At 37.9% G+C, this 26,112-nt stretch overlaps 1 protein-coding gene across 2 annotated transcripts in view; it reads left to right on the forward strand.

Moving 5' to 3' along the window:
• LOC122212836 (cullin-4B-like) overlaps nucleotides 1-26,112 on the forward strand; it is a 140,352-nt gene that overhangs the window by 36,609 nt on the left and 77,631 nt on the right. For both annotated transcript variants that reach the window (XM_042926810.1, XM_042926811.1), the window contains 3 exons: nucleotides 14,266-14,458; nucleotides 15,257-15,361; nucleotides 15,832-15,942. In XM_042926810.1, the coding sequence (XP_042782744.1) occupies nucleotides 14,266-14,458; nucleotides 15,257-15,361; nucleotides 15,832-15,942 (409 nt within the window). The remainder of the gene's footprint in view (nucleotides 1-14,265; nucleotides 14,459-15,256; nucleotides 15,362-15,831; nucleotides 15,943-26,112) is intronic.

Below are 26,112 nucleotides of genomic sequence, written 5' to 3' on the forward strand. Positions count from 1 at the left end.
CTAAGGTTTTGATGGTTTTCTGTCTCACAGTCAGGTCCTCCACCCATTTTGAGTTTATTTTTGTGAATGGTGTAAGAAAATGGTCTAGTTTAATTCCTCTGCATGTTTCTGTCCAGTTCTCCCAGCACGATTTGTTAAAGAGACCGTCGGTTTTTCATTGGATATTCTTTCCTGCTTTGTCAAAGATTAGTTGAGCATGCATTTGTAGGTCCAGTTCTGGGATTTCTATTCTATTTCCTTGGTCTATGTGTCTGTTTTTGTGCCAATACCATACTGTCTTGTTGATGACAGCTTTGTAGAGGCTAAAGTCTGGGATTGTGATGCCTCCCACTTCAGTCTTCTTCTTCAATATTACTTTGGCTGTTTGGGGTCTTTTATGGTTCCATACAGATTTTAGGATTCCTTATTCTAGCTTTGAGAAGAATTTAGATTGGGATTGGGATTGCATTGAATGCGTAGATTGCTTTGGGTAGTATTGCTTTGGGTAGTATCGACATTCCAACAATATTTATTCTGCGAATCCATGAGCTCGGAATGGTTTCCATTTCTTTGTATCTTCTTCAGTTTCCTTCATCAGCTTTCAATAGTTTTCAGCATACACGTCTTTTACATCTTTGGTTAGGTTTATTCCTAGGTATTTTATGATTCTGGGTGCAATTGTGAATGGGTTCAGTTTCTTTATTTCTCTTTATGTTGGTTAATTATTGGTGTATAAAAATGCACGTGATGTCTGTACATCGATTTTGTATCCTGCGACTTTGCTGAATTCATGTATCCATTCTAGCAGCCTTTGGTGGAGTCTCTTGGGTTTTCCTTGTAGAGTATTATGTCGTCTGCAAAAGTGAAAGCTTGACTTTAACTTTGCCACTTTTGTTGCCTTTGGCTTCCTTTTGTTGTGTGATTGCTGATGCTACAACTTCCAACACTACGTTAAATAACAGCGGTGAGAGTGAACATCCCTGTCCTGTTACTGATCTCAGGGGGAAACCTCTCAGTGTTTCCCCATTGAGGATGATATTAGCTGTTGGCTTTTCATAAATGGCTTTTATGATGTTTAAGTATGTTCCTTCTATCCTGACATTTCCGAGGGTTTTTATTTAGAAACGATGCTGAATTTTGTCAAATGCTTTTTCTGCATCGATTGGCAGGATCATATGGTTCTTTTCTTTTCTTTTGTTAATGTGATGTATCCCATTGATTGATATGCGAATGTCAACCAGCCCTGCAGCCCAGAAATGAATTCCACTTGATCATGGTGAATAATTATTTTTATATACGGTAGAATTTGATTTGCTAGTATCTTGTTGAGAATTTGTGCATCCGTATTCATCAGGGGTATTAGCCTGTAGTTTTGTTTTGTTTTGTTTTGTTTTGTTTTGTTTTGTTTTTGCTGGATCTCTGTCTCATTTGGGAATCAAAGTAATGCTGGCTTCATGGAATGAGTCTGGAAGTTTTCCTTCCCTTTCTATTTTTTTGAACAGCTTGAGAAGGGTATGTATTATCTCTCTTTAAATGTCTTGTAGAATTCCCCTGGGAAGCCATCTGGTCCTGGACTCTTATTTGTTGGGAGATTTTTGATAACTGATTCAATTTCTTTGCTGGTTACGGGTCTGTTCAAGTTTTCTATTTCTTCCTGTTTCAGTTTTGGAAGTGTGTGGGTGCTTAGGAATATGTCCATTTCTTCCAGGGTATCCAGTTTGTTGGCATAACATTTTTCATAGTATTCCCTGATAACTTCATGTGTTTCTGAGGGACTGCTTGTAATAATTCCATTTTCTTTCATGGAATGAATGAAATTTTTATCTATTTGGGTCGTCTCCCTTTTCTTTTTGAGAAGCCTGGCTAGAGGTTTATCAATTTTGTTTATTTTTCCAAAAAAAAACCAACTCTTGTTTGCATTGATCTGCTCTACAGTTTTTTTAGATTCTATATTGTTTATTTCTGCTCTGATATTTATTATGTCTCCTCTTCTGCGGGGTTTGGAGTGCCTTTGCTGTTCTGCTTCTTGTTTCTTGAGGTATGCTGTTAGATTTTGTATTTGGGATTTTTCCTGTTTCTTGCGAGAGGCCTGGATTGCAATGTATTTTCCTCTCAGGACTGCCTTCACTGCATCCCAAAGCATTTTGATTGTTGTATTTTCATTTTCATTTGTTTCCGTATATTTTTCAGTTCCTTCTCTAATTGCCTGGTTGACCCATTCATTCTTTAGTAGGGTGTTCTTTAACCTCCATGCTTTTGCAGGTTTTCCAGACTTTTTCTTATGGTTGATTTCAAGTTTCCTAGCATTATGATCTGAAAGTGTGCATGGTATGATCTTTATACTTACTAAGGACTGTGTTGTGACCCAGTATGTGATGTATCTTGGAGAAAGTTCCATGTGCACTCGAGAAAAAAGTATATTCTGTTGCTTTGGAATGCAGAGTTCTAAATATATCTGTCAAGTCCATCTGATTCAATGTATCATTCAGGGCCCTTTTTTCTTTCTGATCCTGTGTAGATGATCAATCCATTGTTGTATGTGGGGTATTAAAATCCCCCTGCCATTATCACATTCTTATCAATAAGCTTGCTTATGTTTGTGATTCATTGTTTTAGATACTTGGGGGCTCCAGAATTTGGTGCATAGACATTTACAATTGTTAGGTCTTCCTTATGTATAGACCCTGTAATTATTATATAATGCCCTTCTTCATCTCTTCTTGCAGGTTTCAATTTAATGTCTAGTTTTTCTGATATAAGTATGGCTACTCATGCTTTCTTTTGACTTCCAGTAGCATGATAGTTCTCCATCTTTCAATGTCACTTCAATCTGAAGGTGTCCTCAGGCCTAAAATGAGTCTCTTGTAGATAGCAAATAGATGGGTCTTGTTGGTTTTTGTTTTTTTTTTTATCCATTCTGATACCCTGTGTTTTTCCATACATTCAGTGTTATTTTTGAAAGATACGGGTTTAGAGTCATTGTGTTACTGGTAGGTTTCATGCTTGTGGTGGTGTCTCTGGTCCTTTGTGGTCCTTGCCACATTTCACTTACCGACTCCCCCTTAGGATCTCTTGTAGGGCTGGTTTAGTGGTGATGCATTCCTTCATTTTTTGTTTGTTTGTTTGGGAAAACCTTTATATCTCCTTCTATTCTGAGTGACAGACTTTCTGGATAAAGATTCTTGGCTGCATATTTTTTTCTGTTCATCACATTGAAGATTTCCTGCCATTCCTTTCTGGCCTGCCAAGTTTCAGTAGACAGATCAGTCACGAGTTTTATCGGTCTCTCTTTATATGTTAGAGCATGTTTATTCCTAGCTGCTTTCAGAATTTTCTCTTTATCCTTGTATTTTGCCAGTTTTACTGTGATATGTTGCGCAGAAGATCAATTTAAGTTATGTCTGAAGTGGGTTCTCTGTGCCTCTTGGATTTCAATGCCTGTTTCCTTCCCCCGATCAAGGAAGCCTCAGCTATGATTTGTTCAAGGACACCTTCAGCCCCTTTCTCTCTCTTCTTCTTCTTCTGGAATTCCTATGATATGGATATTGTTCCATTTGATTGCATCACTTAGTTCTCTAATTCTCCCCTCATAATCCTGGATTTTTTCTCTCTCTCTTTTTCTCAACTTTCTCCTTTTCCATAATTTTATCTTCTACTTCCCCTTTTCTCCCCTCTGTCTTCAGTCTGCTCTGTGGCTGCCTCCCTTGTGTTTTACACTTCATTTAGAGCATTTTTAATTCCTCATGACTATATTTTAGTCCCTTGATCTCTGTAACAATAGATTCTCTGCTGTCTTCTCTGCTCTTTTCAAGCTAGCAATATTTATGACTGTTATTCTAAATTCTTGTTCAGTTATGTTGCTTAAGTCGGTTTTGATCAATTCATTAGCCGTCTCTACCTCCAGGAATATCTTTTTAGGAGAATTCTTCTGTTTCCTCATTTTGGGTATTTTACTGTCCCTTATGCATTTTAAAAGCTTGTTGTGTGCTCTGCACCTGCGAGCACTGCTATGTTAAAGGAGGGTCATACACTGTCCAGGGTCTGGCCCTTCAGGAGGTGTTTTCTGGAGATTGTTACTCGCTCTGTGTTGTTGTGACTTTGGTTATTTTATTACCCTACTGATAGTGATATTTTAAACCCTACACCAGGCGTGCTTTGATTTGTTCCTTTGAGTAACCTATAAAGGAAAACAGACAAACAGGAGACAAAACCACTCAAGCACAGAAGAAACAAACAAACAGCACAAAGAAACAAATAAGAACAAAAAACTAAAGACTGAAAAAACAAACTGAAAATGACCCACTAGAATTAAATTAGAGGGTGGAGGCGTTGATGATGGAAGAGCACATACAAGAAGAGAAATGATAGGAGTGTGGGAAGAAGAAAAACTAAACGTTGACTAGGCAGAGAGACTAAAAGGCTTAATCCATAGAGAGAAAGGAAAATAAAGGAGGAGGCAGGGAAACGAAACGAAGATAGTTACCCAGACAGAGAAACTATATGGCTTGATTATTCCAGAGAGAGAGAAAGGAATGTAAAGAAGGAGGTGTAGAACATGTATCAAGACAATGGATTAAATATGTCTGTTTAGACAAACCAGTAAACAGAGTAACCAGCCTAGGGGAGGGAAGAGATAAGGAGGAGAAATGGAGGTGGGGGGAGAATATATCTTAAATACCCAGAATTGATCTAGAGTTAATCCAGGCAGTGTTGAAGTGCTTGTCGGGGGGAGTTTTCCACAGGGTCTGTGCCGCTCTGGTGGTTACCCAGTGCTGAGGAGTGTGGTTTGGTATAATCGGGACCCAGCTCCCTCCACTGTGGGCCCCAGGGGTGATCCTTGAGGCCCTGCCTTGATGGTGGTGGTGGCGGGGCGGGGGGGGGGGGAATGGCAATCCCCCAGTCTCTTCTCCAGGGACCAGACTCAGTGGACTTTGTTTGAGTCCTCCTTACTGTGCCGCTGGCATAGATGGGGCGGTCCTTCTTGCTCCACTAACTCCCCCGACCCTGTGCTTGGCTAGGATTCAAAGTCCTGCTTCCCTGCGCTCTGGCACTGGGGAAGCGCCTCTCAGTGTGCTCCAATATGTGGCTCCAGCTGGGTTTGTGCCGCCACGCTTCAGGGAGGACTGCTTTTTCCTACTGCGGACTGAGCCACCGCCCTTGCAGACTCAGGCAGACACAGGCAGGCTTTGTCTTTACCACAGCACTCCAGGGAGACAGCCGCCTTTTCCTACTGCAGACTGTGTCCTCAGCCTAGCCACTGAGCCTGGGGGTGGCAGCTGCAGGCAGGCTTTGTACTATCGCTCAGCCCTCCAGGGAGGGAACCACGTGGTCCCAGCTGGGGACTGAGCCCCTGATTAACCACCACACCCAGGCCTTGGCTGCCCTCCTCCCCCTGTCCGGGAACAGGGAGCCAGACCCAGTCCGAAGAAAACCCCACATTTAGAGATCAGATCCCTCTCCATCTCAGTCTGAGGTCTTTCTCCTGTCTGGATATGGTCCTACACTTCCCTAGCTGCTCTTTCCTTTCCCTTTGTCTCTCCGCAGAAGGGGGTCCCTCCCCTCCATGCCCACGTGGGCTTTTTTTTTTTATCTCCCTCAGTTCACAGTCACCCACATGTTTTTCTCCAACTTTCAAATTTTCTTCCTGGTAGATTCAGCCTCTTTTCCTCCAGGCTTTGGTGTTCAAAGTCCCTCGGCTTGTGCACTTCTTTGTTTGAGAGTCGCAGGAAGTATGGATCTGCCTACTTCTCCACCATGTTGTCCCCTCCTCCCCTAAGCCATTGATTCTTTAGGATGTTCTTTAATCTCCAAGTTTTGTGGTTGCACCAAATTTTCCTTGTGGTGGATTTTGTGTTTCATACTGTTGGGATCTGAAAAATATGCATGGTCTTAACTCGGTATTTTTTTTTTTTTTGTATCTCATGAAGGCTGATTTGTAACCCATTATGTAATCTGTTCTACAGAATGTTCCATGTGCACTTGAAAAGAATGTGTACTTTGCTCCTTTAGGATGAAATATTCTGAATGTATCTGTTAAGTCCATCTAGCCCAGTGTGTTATTCAAAGCCATTGTTTCCTTCATTTTCTGCTTGGATCATCTGTCCATTGATGTAGGTTGAGTGTTAAAATCCCCTCCAATTACGGTGCTTTTCTCAACGAGTTTCTTATATTTGTAATTAAAATTTACATATTTGGGTGCTGTCACACTGGTGGCATAAATATTTACAATTGTTAGGTCTTCTTGATGAATGGTACCTTAATTATAATTCACTTCATCTCTTTTTATAGTTTTTGTTTTAAGATCTAGTTTGACATAAGTACGCCTACTCCAGCTTTCTTTTAATGACCATTAGCTTGATACGTGGTTCTCCAGTCCCCTTCTTTCAGTGTGTAGGTGTCTTCAGGAGCAAAATGAGTCTCTTGTAGGCAGTATACAGATGGGTCTTGTTTTTTTATCCATTCTGATAGCATACGTGTTTTTATTGGAGCATTTTGGTCCATTTACATCTAGAATAATTATTGAAAGGTATCAATTTAGTGTCATTGTGTTACTCATAGAAGTGTTATTTTTGTGATGACTCTGTTCCTTTGTAGTCTTTGTTGATTTGGTCTTTTTATTTTGTTTTGATTTGTTTTTTCTCCATTCAGAGTCCCCCTTAAAATTTCTTGCAGGGCTGATTTAGTGGTTCACAAACTCATTTAAGTTTTTGTTTTTATGGGAAACTCTGTATCTCTCCTATTCTGAATGACAGTTTTGCTGTATAAAGAATATCTGGTATTCAGCACATTTAATGTATCCTTTTACTCGTTTCTCGTCTTCCATGTTTCTGTGACATACCTGCTGGGAACCTGATATGTCTTCCCATGTAGGTTAAACACTTTTCCCCTTGCTGCTTTCAAATTGTTGTCTTATATTTTGTGATTTTGACTATGATATGCATTTGTAATGGTCAGTTTTCCTTGAATGTAATGGGAGTTCTTGGTGCTTCTTGGATTTTTATGTCTGTCCTCCAGATTAGGGAAGTGTTCAGATACAATTTGCTCCTATAAACCTTCTGCCCATTTTCCTGTCTCTTCATCTTCTGGGACTCCTATGATTCAGATGTCATTCCTTTCTTAATAAGTTATTGGTTTCTCCAAGTCTTTGTAGCGATCTTTTGGTTTTGTTTACCTTTTTTCCCTGCTTAATTATTTTCCATAATTTTATCTTCTGTATGCTGTTTTGCTTCATCCATTCTCGGCTGTCACGGCATTCATTTGAGATTGCATCTTGGTTAGCGAATTTTTAGTTTTGGGCTGCCTAGGTTTTAGTTCTTTTATTTCTGCATTAAGGGATTGTCCTGTGTTCTATGCGTTTGTTTTTGTTTTTTTTTCCGACTCAGCTCGTATTCATATTATCATGATTTTAAAATCTAGTTCAGACATTTTACTTATACGTGTATTGATTAAATCCCTGCCACCATTTTTTTCCTGTTCTTTTTTGGGGGTGAATTCCTGCGTCTTGTCATTTTAGAGGAAGAAAAAATTTAATAAAATAAAAAATTTAAATTAAAAATTTAAACACGAAATAAATAAAGGAATCTAGATCCTAGGTGTGTTTTGGTCTTCTTGTTGAGAAAAGCTTAATAGGATAGAGTAAAAAAAGAAAGGGAAAAAGTTAAAAAATTAAAAACTAAAAAAAAAATTAAATAATAGAGTAGAATAAAAATTTTAAAAATAAAAAATAACTTGTTTCTGATATAGAAATAGAAAAATAACACAAACAAAAACAGAAGGAAAGAAAATCAACAAATAAATGAAACAGCAAACAGCAAGAAACCTGAATGAAGTTACATCTAGTTTCCCTGGTGCAGAACACTATAGTCCGTAGTCTAATAAGAAGGTAGAAGGAATTTGTGCTGGTCTTCTTGAGGATGTATATGGAGAGCAGTTAGCAGGGCTTGGTATAACAGCTCTGTTCTCCACTTGATGGCACTGCTTAGCCTACTGGGCTTGATCTGTGTGTGAGTTTTCACATGCTCTAGAGGAGAAAAATGGCTTTATTCAGTTGCCTAGTCTCTGGAAGGCAAACTTCACGCTCTCACATCCCACAGTCAAGCATCCTTCCTCTGTCTGGTGCTTTTGTCCACTCCCCACCTCTACTCTGGGTCCAAGATACCTGCCTGCCAGGTGGTGTCTCCTTCCAGACTTCTATCTCAGATGGGGCTGTGTTGAAAACCCCACAGTTCAGAGACCCTGGTGGCTCTGGGGTCTGTTTGTACTGATTCTCTGGGGCAGTTCCCTTTGAGCAATGGCCAGTACCCTGGCTCAATGACAAGACACTCATGTGATTGTGCAGCAGTGGATATTTAGAGTTAATGGCATATTCACAACATACAGCTGGTGCCCGTTTTCACCGCACTCTGGTATCTTTGTTCCAATACCAGCAAATGTGGCTGCTCTCCAGGGTCTGCTGGGACTTTTGCTTATGGGGAGGCTGTATGGCTTCTACCAAATGTCCTCCAAGCAGGGGTGCCACTTTTCCCCGTGTGGCACGTGGACCCATCAGACCCCTCTTGTCTACTCGTGGACGTTCTCACCAGAGCACTGCCAGGTACTTTCTCACCAGAGCACTGCCAGGTATTAAGCTTCAAACCTCAGACACTGTGCTCCACTGTTTATAGAATCCTGTGGTATTGAAACCCTCTCATTTCTCTCCATCAGTGGTTTTGGGAAACAGAATATTGGTCCAGTCCTCTCTGAGTTTTTTCACTCATTTTTTTCTCTTCAGCTACTTTCGGGCGGGGGGGTGGGGGTGGTTTTCTTGCATGATCCTGATATGCTACGCTGTCCCCTTTTCTCTTTTCTCCCTTCCTTCCACATAGGAGACTCTGTGGCATCTCTCCGCTGGTTAATCTCTCCATACAATGTACCTGCTAAGTCCTCTGTCTCAAATTATGCAGACTATTGCATTAATCCTCAGATCAATGTCGTAGGTGTTCAAAATGGTTTGATGCTCATCTTTGATGCTCATCTAGCTGCATTGCATGGATGAGACAGGGTGTGTTGGTGTAGGAGCTGCTTTGGAGGAATGCCTGCTACGTGAGGAAGGTTGGATGGAGTGGATCTACAGTGGAACTTGGAAGCAGGGGAACCAGATGGCAGGGGAACTCTTTCCCTCGGAGGCAGGGGAACTCTTTCTGATAGAAAGATAGGTGCAGAGTGTTCACACTAGTTCCTATAAATGTCTGTGTATCTCGACCGGGGAATGGGAAAGAAATGGCATCTGTTAACACTTACGTTCCTGGCATAGCATCCTAAAATTTCTGCTCCACTCCCAGGACGTATTCTGAGGTTAGTAAATAAATCTCCTTCACATATACCTCAGGCTCTTTCAGAAGTCCTGCTTCTGTGCTATATCTTATCCAGGTTATTGTTTATACTTGCTCTTCAAGATAGAGACTCAGTTTCTTTCTTTCTTAGAGAAAAAGAGAGCATGAGTGAGGTGAGAAGCAGAGGAAGAGAGAGAATTTAAGCAGGCTCCACAGTTAGTGCTGAGCCTGACACAGGACTCAGTCTCATGACCTCAGAGATCATGGCCTAAGCCAAAATCAAGAGTCAGATGCCCAACCAGCTGAGTCACAAAGGCACAGCAGACTCAATTTATTGCTACTTTCTGGCTCTCCTGTAACTGAGACGACTGATTTTTAAAAATACCTGGAGTTAAGCCCATGTACATAGTAGCTAAAAGTTGAGATCCAGTGGCTTTCAAAGCTACAAGTTATAGTGAGTTATCTTCTAGTGCAGGTCTCCTGTGCTGTGGGTGCCTAGTATGTGCCTGCTCTTCTTCCTTCTCCATGCTTATGGTGTTCTTCCATTTTTTGGTTAGTCTCACCAGAGGTTTGGTCCTAATAAAGTCTTCATTCTCCTATGTTTTCTGCTTTGGCCTCATCTGTGATAAACTGGAAAATATTTATGCCAGTCTTTGTGTAATTTTCAGATTAGTTCCACTGATGTGGCTGTTTTCTTGGTGTGTCTTTGGGATGAGGTGTGAGCTGGGGATCCTCCTACTCCACCATCTTCCCAGGACTCTCACAGATTGTTTCTTATGCTTGATTGAATGTGTTGTTTAAACTCTCTGCTGAATTTTTCAAAGCAGTAATTGCATTCCTTAGCTCTAGGTGTTCTAGTTTGGTTTTAAAATCATTTCTCTATTTGTGTTGATTCTCCCATTTATGTAATTTTTCCTGTTTTCATTCAACTTCATTAAAAACTTCCTGTGGTGTTGTCACATGCCCCTTGTTCCTTGTTCTTTTATTGTCGTGTGTGAGACCTGCGTATTTGAAAGTGATGAGCTCATACAAGGTTAACAAGTGTACTTTGGTGGGAAGATTTTTACCAGTCCATCTATATGAGGTTTCTGAACAGGCCAGCGTAGAACATCGATGGGTGATTAGGGCTACTTCTGGTGTCTCTGCTCAGGCAGGGTTACCACCAACACTGAGGACAGGCTGGACTTGCATCAGGGCACATCCATTGACTATTCCGAGGGCTGCTGAGATGCCTCTGTGGTTAGGCGAAAGACAGGATGTGCTCCTTTGCCAGGATTGGATTTACTGTGCGGCTACGTAGCGTTGTATGCTGGGCTTCATGATCAGGAGAGGCCACCAAGTGGGAATCCATTGTCAGGCAAGACCATTCGCTGGGCTCTCTACCTTTGCCACTGGTTGAGTGGGACCACCAGCTCTTTTACCTGGCTGAAGTGGTGTTTCAGATTGTGCACTGCATTAGGTGAGAGGAGTATTAGACCAGAGCCACTGTGTGTTGTTTTTCAGCAGAGTGGCTGACCAGTCTCCCAGATAAGATAGTTAGATTTAGGTTGGTGGCTAGCTTTGTGATTGGGCGGAGTCAAAGTCTGTGCCACATGGTCAAGTTTCCGGGATGACTGGGGCTTCAAGTTATAGTCTGTGGTTCAGTGGGCAGCTTGCCTGGTTTTCTGCCCAGAAGGGTCACAGACCCAGCTCCAAGCCAAACCAAATCACTGGTTGGTGACCTCAGCTGTACTCCTTACTCAGTTGCATTTGCTTGTGTGGGTGCTGTCTGGGATGCAATGCCTCTGCCATAATCTGACCTTTGATTATTGTGAGCTCTGTGTCCTTCTTTGTGACTAGCTTACACATGGTCCAGCCTTTACCATAGGTGGTCTGTCAGTGTTCCCTAGGGAATGATACACAGTAGTTTTCTTCCTGGGGCCACCCATGAATACTGGCAAAGCTAAGTGTCAGCCTTAAACTATCTTTTTACCACTGGAAAAACTAGGTCCAGAGTACATCTCTCAGTGTGGTACTATTCCGGCCTGGGGGAGGACAGTATGTATGTATAGTCAGTGTGAAATTGCTGACATTACTGTTTGATGCAGCTTTTCCCAGTTTTTGTGCTTCTAGAAAGGAGCACTTCAGACTCACCCAGGAGGTTCTAGGGTTTTCAAAAGTGTGTTCTTGTGTTGCCAAGTTTTCTTCTCAAAATTTTCTATAGAATAGACTAGACTGTTGCTTGTTAATCCATGTTTTTATGTGGAGAGACCGGGGTCCAGGACCACCTATTCCAGAGTGTTGCTGATTTCATTATCATTTATCAGTTTTGTTTATATTTGCTGTGAAGCATTCGGTTTTATGATCCTGACTTTTCATTTCAGTTTTCATTTCCTTTCATTTTCTTGATTTTATCTTTTGATTTGTTTCTTCTCTACTTCCCATGCTAGTTTTGTTTAGTTTTCTCTCCTTTTTCTGGTTCCTTGAACCGTAAAGCTAGCTATTTGATTTGAGGTCTTTCTCATGTAAGCATATATGGATGTAAATTTCTCTCTCTTGCATCGTTTTATAAATTTTGGTATATGGTGTTGTAATTTTCATTTGTGTCTGTTTTCTAATTTCCTACGTGACTTGTTTGGCTGTTAAAGAATGTGTTTAATTTGCACATAATTGCAATTTTCCACTGTTTCTTTCTGAAAATCATTTCTGGTTTTGTCCCATTGTGGTGAGATAATACACTTTGTGTGATTTTAATCTTTTACATTTTATTGCAGATAGTTGTGTGGCCTAAAATCCTGAGAGTGTTCTGGGTGAATTTAAGAAAAATGTACATTCTGATGTTCTGTGGATTATTAATATATCTGTTAGGTCTAGTTTAAATGTTGTTTTGTTGTCTATTTTTTCTTTATGTTTGTCCACTTGTTATATCAGTTTATTAAAGCGGGCCAGTAAAGTATCCCACTATTGTACAACTTCCTCCCCCGTTTGTGTGAATTTTTGCTTCAGAAGGTTTAAAGCTCTATCTTAGAAATTGTTCTATTTCTTGACAAATTGACTCTTTTTTAAAAGTAATCTCTATACTCATTGTGGGGCTTGAACTAAAAGCCTGAGGTCAAGAGTCAGGTATTCTACAGACTAAGCCAGCCAAGCACCTCTAAACTGACCCTTTTTAAAATATAATATTTTTCTTTTTCTACTGTAACAAAGGCAAGTTTGTCTAATAGGGGTATAGCCACTGCAGCTCTCTTTTATTACGACTTGTGTGATATTACGACTTGTTCCTTCCTTTTTCTTTGAATATTATTTGTGTCTTTGGATCAAAAGGGAGTCCAAGTAGTAGATTAGGTTTTCAAAATTTGTTTCGCCAGTATCTACCTTTCCACTGGGGAGTTTATTCCATGTACACTTAATTATTGACAAGAAAGGCCTTCTGCCATTATAATGTTTGCTTTTTATGTGTCTTATGTGTATATAAAAGTTCTTTCATTACAGCCTGATTTTACTGCTGACTTTTTCTAGTGCACTCCTTAGATTCATCTCTGATTTAATTGTCTGTGTATTTTAAAATTCTTTTGTTATTGATTGATTTGGGGATTGTAAGGAGAATCTTTTTTATTAAATATAGTTTGAAATTGGGGCGCCTGGGTGGCTCAGTCGGTTAAGCGGCCGACTTCGGCTCAGGTCACGATCTCGCGGTCCGTGAGTTCGAGCCCCGCATCGGGCTCTGTGCTGACAGCTCAGAGCCTGGAGCCTGTTTCAGATTCTGTGTCTCCCTCTCTCTCTGCCCCTCCCCTGTTCATGCTCTGTCTCTCTCTGTCTCAAAAATAAATAAACGTTAAAAAAATTAAAAATAATCAAAATCTCTAAAAAAATATATAGTTTGAAATAATAATGACTTAGGTTCAGTAGTATGCAAAAACTCTGCTGTATACAGTTCCATTCCTTCATGTTTATGCTTTTGTCTCACATTGAATCTCTACACATCCATGTTTATGAAAATAGGTTTACGTTCGTTGCTTAATACATTTGTCTCCTAAATCATATATAGTAACAAGGAATTATAATCTATACTTAGAAGAAACTGGCCTTTATATTTATGTGTGCTAATACATTTACAAATGTTTTTGTTCATTTTTAATATGTCTTCAAACTATTACCTGTTGTTCTTTTATTTCAACACTAAGAAATCCCATTAGTTTTTCTTAGAGGGCAGGTCTACTAGCAAAGAACTATCTCAGCATTTGTTTATCTTCTTATTTCCTAATTTTTCTTCACTATTAAAGAATGTTTTTTCTAGATATAGAATTTTTGGTGACAGTTTTTCCGCCCAGCACTTTAAAGAGGTTATCCTGTTGCCTCTTGACTTTCACACATATAATGGGGTTTATTACTATTGAGGATCCATTGAATTGCTTCTCTTAACTGCCTCTAAGAACATTTAGATGTTGAAGGTGAGATGTCAAGAAGTTGTGTTATTTCATAGTTTCTTTCTTCATTAAGTGTTTTCCCTAGTTTTAAGTTCCTGATTTTATTCCAGAATTTGGAAAATTTGATACTGACAAGTTTTGATAGCTTTATGATTCTTTTAATGCAATCCATTTTTGGTGATCCCTTTCACTTCCCTTTCTACCTCTTTTTTTTTTTTTTTTTTGTTTTGTTTTGTTTTTGTTTTGTGTATTTTCAGATACTTTTCTTCTGCTATATGTCCCTGTTACTCTATACACTCACCCTCCTTTTTGATTTATTAGGCACCATAGACTTGCATTTCTGATATGTTTCTAAATAATTCTCCACTCAGATGAACTTTTGATTTACATGTATTTATGTTGGCTTCGTTTCCAGATTATCTTGTCTTTATCTAGAAATGAATTTTTCTTTTGAAATTTACTGAATATTTGCATTTCTGAGATTTCCTTGTAAATGATGTAAAATTTTCTATTAAAGGTGTTTTACTTGCTGTGTAAATACAATAACCTGACTTACTTTTATTTTCCAGAAATTTGGTAGCAGCATAGTTATTAACCCTACGAAAGATAAGACAATGGTGCAAGAGCTTCTGGATTTTAAAGATAAGATAGATTTTATTATTGAAGCGTCTTTTCTGAAAAATGAGAAAATTATTGTTGCTATGAAAGATGCTTTTGAAACGTTTATTAATAAAAGACCTAACAAACCAGCTGAGCTTCTAGGTATGGTTTTCAATTTTACGCAATATGTATTTTATTTTTTATTTTGTTGTTTTAAATTATGTAACAAGAGTTCAGTTTGACCTCCTGATTTGTCATAATGTTGCCAGATTGACTACCAATGTTTGTAATAAACTATTTCTCTCAACTTTAGCGTTCACAAGACTTTGTTCCTTTGTTTAATAGTAACCCAGCCCTTTGGAAGCTCATGTGTCTTTAGCGTCCTATAAAATTATCAGTTTCTCTTATCAGTAGATAAGACTCATTTTAAAATAAATGAAAGCTTTCCTTACTCTCATGACACCTAATGATTTTATATTATAAGGGATATCTTTTTGCTGACATAAAAACTTGAAACACAGTATCAATTTGATTGTTCAAGAAACCTGAAACACATTATCAATTTGATTTTTCAAGAACAATAAATTATTTAGATGAGTACAATCAACATTTAATAAGTCCTTAAGACTTTGGGATTAATATAATCTCAGTTTCATGCAATATCTCGCAATATTTTGTTTTTAAAAATAGATTAGGGGCATGGTAGTGAGGAAATGACTATATTGTAATATTTGATCATTGAGGTTATAGAAATATAAAAATATCAGTGTAGAACTTACAGGAAGTAATTTATCTTTTTCTGCCACTCATCTGTCCGTTAACTCATTTATTCATTTTTTGTTTCATGAAAATTAATGCACCTCACTCTGGGGGAAAGTATTTGCTTGAATAAATGGTTTTTGTTCATATACATATTTGAAAATATAGCATTACTTAGAAAATTATTTTTTTACATTTTAGCAAAGTATGTGGATTCAAAGCTCCGTACAGGTAACAAAGAAGCTACGGATGAAGAACTTGAAGAATTATTAGCTAAAGTGGTAATTTTATTTAGGTTTATTCATGGTGAGTAATTTGGTTTAAATGTCTATTTAAAAGTTTTAAAAAATGGTAACATTGGGGAAGTATAAAGCACTAAGTGCAAATCCCAACCTAAATTGAATTCAAATAATGTTTTCTGGTGGTAAAACTGATAACTTTAAAAAGCTAACAATTCAGTGGCAATAAGTACGTTCACATGATTGTGCAGCCATCACAATTACTTAATCTCAAAAATTTCAGTATAAACTCCATACACATTAAGCAGTCATTTGTCATTTCCTTCTTGCCTTCAGCTTCTGGAAACCAAAAATTTGACTGCTCTCTATATGAACTTAAGTGTTCCGAGATACTTTATATAAGTGCATTCAGATAATACGTAACCATCTGTTTCACTTGCTATTTTCAGATGTATTGAATATAGCGTCTCATTTAATTTTCTGCCATTTTGCATTTTCCATCTTTGGCATTAAGGTGTTTTTCCTTAAATGTCACAGAGAAAGATGTTTTTGAAGCCTTCTACAAAAAAGATTTAGCAAAACGTCTCTTACTTGATAAGAGTGCTTCAGTTGATGCAGAAAAGTCAATGCTGTGCAAACTTAAACAAGGTGTGTGTCTTGACAGGTATATTGTTTGTTTCAGTCATATTTTTTGAGGGGGGGGGCTTTTGTGCTTCATGAATCTGGGTGGAGAACTATGATTTCATTTCAGTGTTTACCTCTCATTTGGTAAGAGCTTGTTCTACACATCATTTTACAAACTACTAATTTAATGTGGTTATCCAAAAGTGTATGCACTCATTTGGCAGCTCTGTCATCATCCTTATGTGTTCCCACAGGCAGGTTATTTTAAGATTTGTATTTATAAATTTAGGATATTGGCTAAACTCTGGATAAGGTGGGATCATCTCACAAACATAAGTAAAAAGTAAGAGAAGCATGAAGATGTATAAAAAGGCAATTTAACCTAGTCAGAAAATTGAGGACAGTTTCTTTAAGGAAGCATGATTGAAATACAATGTGGAGATACAGAAATGTTGACGATGATAGCAGAAGTTAGTCCGTGCTAGAAAGAGTTTAGCAATTTGAAACGCTGGGGAATCAGAATAATCAGAGAAGAACACACAAGAGCTGTCATAAAGGCTAAACTGAAAAGTTAATAGGTGTAAGATTTTGCGTGACCTTGGAGACCTTGTCTGTGATAACTGTTTTGTACCCTGGAAGCAGGATTATTTAAACAATTTGAAATAAGTTGTAGAAGTACTAATTTCTTTGTTTTTTTCTTTGTATTTTTTTCAGGTTTTTATTTAAATTTCAGTTAGTTCAAATACAGTGTAATAATAGTTTCAGGTGTACAATTTAGTGAGTCATAATTTCCATACAACACCCACGGCTCATCAAAATAAGTGTCCTTTTTAATCCCCATTACCCATTTAAGCCATCTCGCACCCACCTCCCCTTCCGGTAACCATCATTGTGTTCTCTATAGTGAAGAGTCTGATTTGCCATCCGTCTTTTTTTTCGTCTTCTATGTTTATCTGTTGTGTTTCTTAAATTCCACACACTAGTGAAATTATACAGTATTTGTCATTCTCTGACTTCATAATCCACTCTAGCTCCATACATGTTGCTGCAAATGGCAAAATTTCATTCATTTTGATTGCAGACCACCCCCCACACACACACACGTGAGGGGGGTGGGGAGAGAGAGAGAGAGAGAGAGAGAGAGAGAGAGAGATATCTTTATCCATTTATCTGTCAGTGGACATTTGGATGCTTTCCATAATTTGGCTATTGTTGATAGTGATGCTATAAATATAGGGGTTCAGGTATCCATTCAAATCAGTAGTTTTGTATCCTTTGGGTAAAACCTATTAGTACACTTGCTGGATCAAGGCAGTTCAGTTTTGAAGTTTTTGAGAACTTCCACACTAGTCTCCAGATAGACTGCACAAGTTTGCATTCCCATGAGCAGTGCGAGAGGGTTCCCTTTTCTCTGCATCCTCACCGATACCTGCTGGGTTTTGTTTTTTTTTTAGTTGTTAGTTTTAGCTACTATGACTGGTGTGAGGTGGTATCTCATTGTGGTCTTGCTTTGTATTTACCTGATGATGAGTGATGTTGAGCATCTTTTCCTGTGTATGTTAGACATAAGGATGTCATCTTTGGAAAAATGTAGATTCCTGTCTTTTACCTGTTTTTTAACTGAGCTGTTTTTCTGGTGTTGGGTTGTATAAGTTCTTTATGTATTTTGAATACTCACTGTTTAGCATGCATGTATTTTTGCTAACATTTTTCCTGTTCCATAGAATGGAAATGGGAAATTCTGATTTCCCATTGGAAATGCTGATTATTCCGTTCACTGTTCAGAATGTTTTTTTTCTGTATGAAGGTCCAATAATTTATTTTGCTTTTGTTTCCTTTATTTCTGGAGACATATCTAGTAAGAAGTTGCTATGGCTGAGGTCAAAGGGTTTGCTGCTTGTGTTTTTTTTTTTTTCTCTAGGATTTTGATGGTTTCATGTCTCATGTAGATCTTTCATCCATTTTGAACTTATTTTTGTGCATGGTGTAATAAAGTAGTCCAGTCTCATTCATTTACTTGATGCTGTCCAGTTTTAACAACACTATTTGTGGAAGAGATTGTTTTTTCCCCATTGGATAGTATTTCCTGCTGTGTCAAAGACAGTTGACCATGTACTTGTGGGGTATATTTCTGGGTTTTCTGTGGTGTTTCATTAATACATGTGTCGGGGTTTTTTTGTTGTTGTTTTGTTTTGTTTTGTTTTGTTGCCAGCACCATGCTGTCTTGATTACTACAGGCTTTGCAATACAGTTTGAAGCCAGAATTGTGATGCCTACAGCTTTGCTTTTCTTTGTCAGGATTTCTTTGGCTTTGGGGATCTTTGTGATTACATATAAATTTTGGTATTGTTTGTTTAGGCTCTGAAAAATGCTGGTGGTATTTTGATTGGGATTGCATTAAATATGTATATTGCTTTGGGTAGTATACGCATTATAACAATGTTTGTTCTTCTAATCCATGAGCATGGTATGCCTTTCCGTACGTTTGTGTCTTTTTCAATTTCTTATATCAGAGCTGTATAGTTTTCAGAGTACAGATCTTTTATGTTTTTGGTTACCTTTACTCCTAGGTATGTGGTGCAGTTATAAATGGGATCAATTCCTTTGTCTCTCTTTTTGCAGCTTCGTTATTCGTGTATAGAAACGCAACAGATTTCTGTACTTTGATTTTGTGTCCTATGACACTACTGAATTCATTTATCAGTTCTAACAATTGTTTTGGTAGATAGAGTCTTTGCGTTTTCCTACGTAGGGAATCATGTCATGTGCAAATAGTGAGTGTTTGACTTCTTCCTTGCCAATTTGGATTCATTTTGTTTCTGTGAATTGTCTGACTGCTGACGCTAGGGCTTCCAGTACTATGTTAAATAAATATGGTGACAGTGGACATGCCTCGTTCCTGATTATAGAGGAAAAGCTCTCAGTTTTTCCCCATTGAGATGATACTAGCTGTGGGTCTTTCTGGTATGACCTTTATTGTATTGAGGCATGTTCCATGTATCCCTACTTTGTTGAGGGTTTTTAACATGAATGGGTATTGTATTTTGTCAAATGCTTTTTATGCATTTCTGGGAAGCTCATATACTTCTCTTACTTTCTTTTATTAATGTGGTGTATCACATTGATTGATTTGTGAATAATGAGCTTACCGTTGCAGTCCACGAATAAATCCTCCTTGATCAAGTTGAATGGTTTTTTAAATATATTGTGATACTCCATTTGCTAGTATTTTATTGAGATTTTTTGCATTATATTCATCAGGACACTGGCCTATAGGTCTCTTTTTAGTGGAGTTTTTATCTGGTTTTTGAGTAAGGTAACACTGGCTTCATACAATGAGTTTAGGAGTTTTCTTCCATTTCTATTTTTTTTAATAGTTTGAGCAAAATAGTTACTAACTCCTCTTTCTGTGTTTGGTAAAATTCCCTTACAAAGCCATGTGCCTCTGGACTTTTATGTTTTGGAAGATTTTTTATTACTCAGTTTCTTCACTGGCTATTGGTCTCTTCAGTTTTTTTTTTTTTTTTCATTTATGTTTCAGTTTTGATAGTTTTTATGTTTCTAGGACTGTATCCATTTCTTCCAGATTGTCCAACTGGTTGGAATTTAATTTTTCATAATACTCTTTTTTATAATTTCATTTCCGTGTTATTTGTGATCTCTCCTCTCTCACTGATTATTTCATTTATTTGTGTCCTTTCTCTTTTCTTTTTTTTTTTAACTTTTTTTTTTTTAACGTTTATTTATTTTTGAGACAGAGAGAGACAGAGCATGAACGGGGAAGGGGCAGAGAGAGAGGGAGACACAGAATCGGAAGCAGGCTCCAGGCTCCGAGCCATCAGCCCAGAGCCCGACGCGGGGCTCGAACTCACGGACCGCGAGATCGTGACCTGAGCTGAAGTCGGACACTTAACCGACTGAGCCACCCAGGCGCCCCTCTCTTTTCTTTTTGATAAGTCTGGCTAGGGGTTTATCAATATTGTTTTTTAGAAGAACCAGATCCTGGTTTCATTGATCGGTTTGTTCTACTGTTTTTATTGTTTTTTTTTTTTCATTTGCATATAAGTTATTTCTGCTTTAATCTTTGTTATTTCCTTCATTCTTCAACCTTTATTTGCTGTTCCTTTTCTTGATCCTTTAGGTGTAAACTTAGGTTTTATATTTGAGACTTTTTTTGCTGTTTGACATAGGCCTGCATTGCAGTATTGTTCTGTTAGGACTGCTTTTGCTCCTTTTAACGTTCTAAACTGCCCTAGTTTCATTTTCATTTGCTTCCATGTATTTTTTTATTCCTTACTTTGCCTATTTAATCCATTCATTCTTTAGTAGGATGTTCTTTAGCCTCCATGTATTTGTTGTCTCTCCAAATATTTTCTTATGTTTGGCTTCATGTGTCATAGCATTATGGTCAGAAAATATGCATTATATGATGTCATTCTTTTTGTATGTGTTGAGACCTGACTTGTGACCCAGTATGGAATCTTTTCTGGAGAATGTTCCATATGCACTCAAAAGGAACGTGTGTTCTGCTGTTTTAGGATGAAATGTTGTGAATATATCTGTTAAGTTCCTCTGGTTCAGTGTGTCATTTAAAACCATTGTTTCCTTGTTGATTTTCTGGATAGATGATCTTTCCATTGCTGTACAAGTGGGATGTTAAAGTCCCTTGGTACTATTGTATTTTTGTCAGTGAGTTCCTGTATGTTTGCTGTTAGGTGGAGTATATATTTGGGGGAGCCAGTTTAGGGCATAAACATTGACAGTTGTTAGATCGTATTGTTGAATAGGCCCGTCTATATGATACTGTGTTTTCATTGCTTGTTAACAATCTGTGGTTTAAAATCTAGTTTTTCAGGGGCACCTGGGTGGCTCAGTTGGTTGTGCGTCCAACTCTTGATTTCAGCTCAGGTCATGATCTCATGCAGAACCTGTTTTGGATCTTCTGTCTCCCTCTCTCTGCCCCTCCCTTGCTTGTTCTCTCTCTCTCTCTCTCTCTCTCTCAAAAACAAATAAACATGAAAACATTTAAAAAAATACCTAGTTTTTCTGACATAAGTATTGCTGCTCCAACTTTCTCTTGATATCCATTTCCATGAGAAACTTTCCTCCATTCCTTCATTTTCAGTCTGCAGGTGTCTTTATGTCTGAAATGAGTGATTCTTTTTCATGAGCGAGTATTATACCATTGTATTTATATACCATTGTGCCTTTATTGATTCATCAGTGAATGGACATTTGGGCTCTCTGTATAACTTGACTACTGTTGACAGTGCTGCTGCAAAGATAGGAGTGCATGTATCCCTTCTATCAGTACTTTTGCTTCCTTTGGGTCAATACCCAGTACTGCGATTGTTGGATCATAGGGTAGTTCTGTTTTTAATTTTTTCGGGGAACCTCTATTTTGGTCTCTGTAGTGGCTGCCCAAGTTTGTATTACCACCAACAATGGGAGAGGGTTTCCCTTTCTCCACATCCTTGCCAATACCTGCTGTATGTATCTTGTATTGTTGATTTTAGCCATTGTGACAGATGTGAGGTGGTATCTCATTGTGGTTTTGATTTTTATTGCTCTGATGATGAGTGATGTTGAGCATCTTTACTTCTGTCTGTTGGCCATTTATATGTCTGCTTTGGGAAAATGTCTTTTCATGTTTTCTGATTTTTTAATTGGTTTGTTAATTTTGGTTTTGAGTTTTATAAATTCTTCACAGATTTTGAAAATTAACCCTTGAGCAGATATGTCATTTGCAAGTATCTTCTTCTAATCCATAAATTGCCTTTTCATTTTGTTGATTATTCCCTTTGCTGTGCAGAGCCTTTTGTCTTCATGAAGTCCAGATAGTTTCTTTTTCCTTTTGTTTCTCTTGTCTCAGAGATATATTTAGTTAGAAGTTGCTATGGCGAAGGTCAGAGAGGCTACAGTCTGTGTTATCTTCTTGGATTTCCATGGCTTCCAGTCTCATGTTCAGACCTTTCATCCATTTTGAATTTATTTTTATGGATGGTGTAAGAAAGTGGTCTAATTTCATTTTTGACAACACTAGTTATTGAAGAGACAGGTATTTTTTCCCCATTGGGTAGTATTTCCTGCCTTGTCAAAGATTAGTTGACCTTATAGTTGTGGCTTCATCTATGAGTTTTCTGTTCCCTTGATCTTAGTGTATGTTTTTGTGCCATCACCGTACAGTCTTTATTGCCACACCTTGGTAATATGACTGTAAATCAGGAATTTCAGTTCTTCCAGCTTTGCTTTTCTTTTTCAAGACTGCTTTTACTGTTTGTGGTCTTATGTGGTTCCATACATATTTTGGGATTGTTTAGTGTAGCCCTGTGAATAATGCTGTTGGTATTTTGATAAGAATTGCATTAAGTATAGATTACTGTGGTGGTATAGACATTTTAACAGTATTAGTTTTCCAGTCCGTGGGCATGTAATGTGTCATTTCTTTGTGTCAGTTTTAGTTTCTTTCAACAGTGTTTTACAGTTTTTTCAGGGTACAGGTCTTTCACCCCCTTGGTTCGGTTTATTCCTGGGTATCTTACGACTTTGGATGTAATTGTAATGGGAGTTATTTCTTAATTTCCCTCTGTGTTGCTTTCATTATTGGTGTTTTGAAAAGCAACTGATTTCTGTGTGTTGATTTTGTATCCTGCAGCGTTACTGTATTTGTAAATCAGGTCTGGAGCATTTTGGGTTTTTTTTTTTTTTCATATAGTGTATCACGTTATCTGTAAATGGTGAAAGTTTTACTTATTACTTACTTATGGAATAACTTTATTTCTTTTTTTTTTATTTGATTGGTCTCACTAGAACTTTCAGTACTATGCTGAATAAAAATGGATAGAGTAGATATCCTTGTCCTGTTCCTGAAGTTATGGGAAAAGCTGTGATATTTTCCCAGTTGAGATACATAGCAGCTGTGGGTTTTTCATATTGGTCTTTATTATGTTGGGGTATGTCTCCTCTAAATCTACTTTGTTGAGGGTTTTTATCACTAGTGAATGCTGTAGTTTTTGAAAGGAGTCAGTCATATGGTTCTTATCCATTCTCTTATTGATGTGATGTAGCACATTGTTTTGCAAATATTGAATCACCCTTGCAGTGCCAGGAATAAATCCCCCTTGACTGTGGTAAATGATTTTTTTAAATGTGTTGTTGTATTTGGTTACCTAGTATTTTAATGAAGATTTTTGCATCTGTGTCCGTAAGGGATATTGGTCTATAGTTCTCTTTTTCAGTGGCGTCTTTATCTGGTTATGTTTTCAGGAAAATACTGGCTTCATAGAATGGATTTGGAAGTTTTCCTTTCTTCTATGTTTTTTGGCATAGTTTGGGAATAGGTTTGTACTCTTCACTCAGTTTTTGCTAGAATTTGCCAGTGAAGCCATTTGGTCCTGCACTTTTATTTGTTGGGAGATCTTTTATTGCTGATTCAGTTTCCTTGCAAGTTTTCTATGTCTTACTGTTCAACTTTTCTTACTATAGAAGTGTGGGTAGTTTATGTCTGTAGGAATTTATCCATATTATCTAGGTTGTACAATTTGTTGGCCTTTAGTTTTTCATAATAGTTCTTTCATAATTGCGTGTGATTTCTGTGGTGGTGTTTCTTGTTTCTCGTTTGTAATTTTTTTTATTTTCTTTGTGGGAGTTCTTGCTTTCTCTGTTTGGTAAAGTCTGGCTAAAGACTTGCTAGTTTTTTCAGAGAACCAACAACTCATTTAATTGATCTGATGTACGTTTTTTTTTCATTTCTGAATACTTTAATTGTCTCATGTTTATTATTTTAGCTGGCTTCAGGCTTTACATTTCCCCCCCTCGTCCCTTTAGTTGTAAGGTTAATTTGTGTATTTGAGCTTTTTATTTCTTCTTGAGGTAGATCTGTTGTATAATATAATTCCCTCTTGGGACTGCCTTTTCTACATCCCAGAGGTTTTGAACTGTCATGTTTTCATTTTCATTTGTTCCCATGTATTTTTTAAAATGTCTCCTTTGATTTTATGGCTGACTAATTCATTGTTTAGTAGAGGGCCCTTTAATCTCCATGTATTTGTGGTCTTCCTGGATTTTTGTTTTGTGGTTGACTTTAAGTTTCATGAAAAGTTGCATAGAATCATTTAACCTTTTTGTGTTTATTGAGACTTGATTTGTGTCCTAATACGCAATTTATTCTGGGGAGTGTTTCACGGGCACTTGAAAAGAATGTGCATTGTGCTGTTTTAGATTGAAATGTTCTAAAAATATACATGTTAAGTCCATCTGGTCCAGCGTGTCATTCAAAGCCATTGTTTCTTTGTTAATTATCTGCTTAGATGATCTGTCCATTGATGTGGGCTGCTAAAGTCTCTTACTATTGTTGTCTTGTTATCAGTGTATTCAGTTATGTTATTATTTTTTAACATTTGGGTTCTCGCAACTTGGCTTTAGTAAACTCCTGGAATGACAATGCTAGCGGATTAGGTGACAAGTATCTGTGGATCCCTGCCTCCTGTCTCTGTGCCTGTGCTGGAGAGCATGGAAGAAAAATGGGACCTACCAGGTCCTTTGTCTTCAGTATTCCCCAGCATGTTCCAAAATCACTATCAACAGATCTTTCTGCTTCCCTAGTATTGTATAAACTGCCATTTTATGTTATCTCTCCAAGGGCATTGTCCTTAAGGGCATTGACCAGCTATCACTCATCCTCTCAGTTCACCCAGTGCTGCTGAGTCATCTGACCTCTATAGGTCCAGGCTCTAAGTCCCACTTGTATAAGTTGACAGAATTCAGCCTGTCTGGTGTTTAAAGCCAAATGTTATGGGGTAAGTCCTCCCCATGTCAGCTCCCTGGTGTGAAGGCCTATTTCTCTACCCTCTGCACATGCAGCACCATCCTACCTGCAGGCAGCCTCCTTCCATCTTTCTGACCTTCCTGTGCTTTCAGATGCAGTTTTGTGTCTGTAGTTAGCTGTGGAGTTTGTTGTCCAGTCTTCAGGTCACTGTCTGCTTTATCGACTTGGATGTGGATGGCATCTAGTTGTAAATGTGGGATGAAGTGAGTTATGAGTCCTCCTATAGGGTCCTCCTACTCTGCCATCTTTAATGCTCCTCCCTAGAACAGTTTTTTGCTGAAGTGTTTGGGATTTTCTGTATGTAAGATCACATCATATACTTAAAATGACAGTTTTGCTTCCTTCTTCCTATTTTGATGCCTTTCTAAAATGTCTCTTAAGTAATTGCTCTGGCTAGGTCTTCCAGTACTGTATTGAAAGAGTGCTGAGTGTGGGCACCATTTTCTTGCTCCTGAACACAGAGAAAGAAACTTGGAGGAATTTTAAAGTTGAATGTGAGCTCTGATTTCTTCTAGATGGCCTTAATGAGATTGAGGCATATTCTTTCTACACTCAATTTGTTGAGGGTTCTTACCACGATAAACTGTACTTAATACGTCAGATGCTTTCTCCGCATCTGCTGAAACGATCACACATGATTTTAATTTGTCATTCTATTTGTCTGTCACATTTATTGTTTCCTTATTTGGAACTGTCTTCACATTCCAAGGATAAATCTCACTGGTCATGGTGACTGATCCCTTAAATGTGTTGGTGAATTCAATTTGCCAGGATTTTGTTGACAAATTTTGCAATATATGGAAATTGGCTTAAACTTTAATTATTATATACATGTTGGTATACATGTAAATATATATTTTTATATTTTTATATTTTTATTTTACTTACAGTTATTTATTATATATATGTAAGTATACATGTAGATGTATATTTTTATATTTTTCTTTTATTTAAAATTATTTCCTTTCTTTGACTTTAGATTCCATTATCACATACATAAAACTGTTGATGTTATTTATATTAGTATACTATATAATTAATTGGTTGACATCATTTTGGATTAAAATTATGGGGTTGCATATCAGCTTCATTAACTGGATATTCAGATGTCTCCGAAAGTTTGGGAAGTCCTCGGCCATTGCTTCTTTATGCTTTGCACCCTCTCTGCGTCTCTTCTTCTTCTGGAACTCCATTGCATTGATGAGCAGATTGTTTCTCTTAATGCTGTTCAATTTGTAAGGTCCAGGCTGTGAGCTGTCAGCACAGAGACTGATGCAGGGCTTGAACTTAACAGACTGCGAGATCCTGACGTGAGCACAGTCAGATGCTTAACCAATGAGCCACCCAGGAATTTTTCAATTCAGTTA

The sequence above is a fragment of the Panthera leo genome (genome assembly GCF_018350215.1).
Source record: "Panthera leo isolate Ple1 chromosome Y unlocalized genomic scaffold, P.leo_Ple1_pat1.1 chrY_random_Un_scaffold_79, whole genome shotgun sequence".
NCBI classification, from domain to species: Eukaryota; Metazoa; Chordata; class Mammalia; order Carnivora; family Felidae; genus Panthera; species Panthera leo.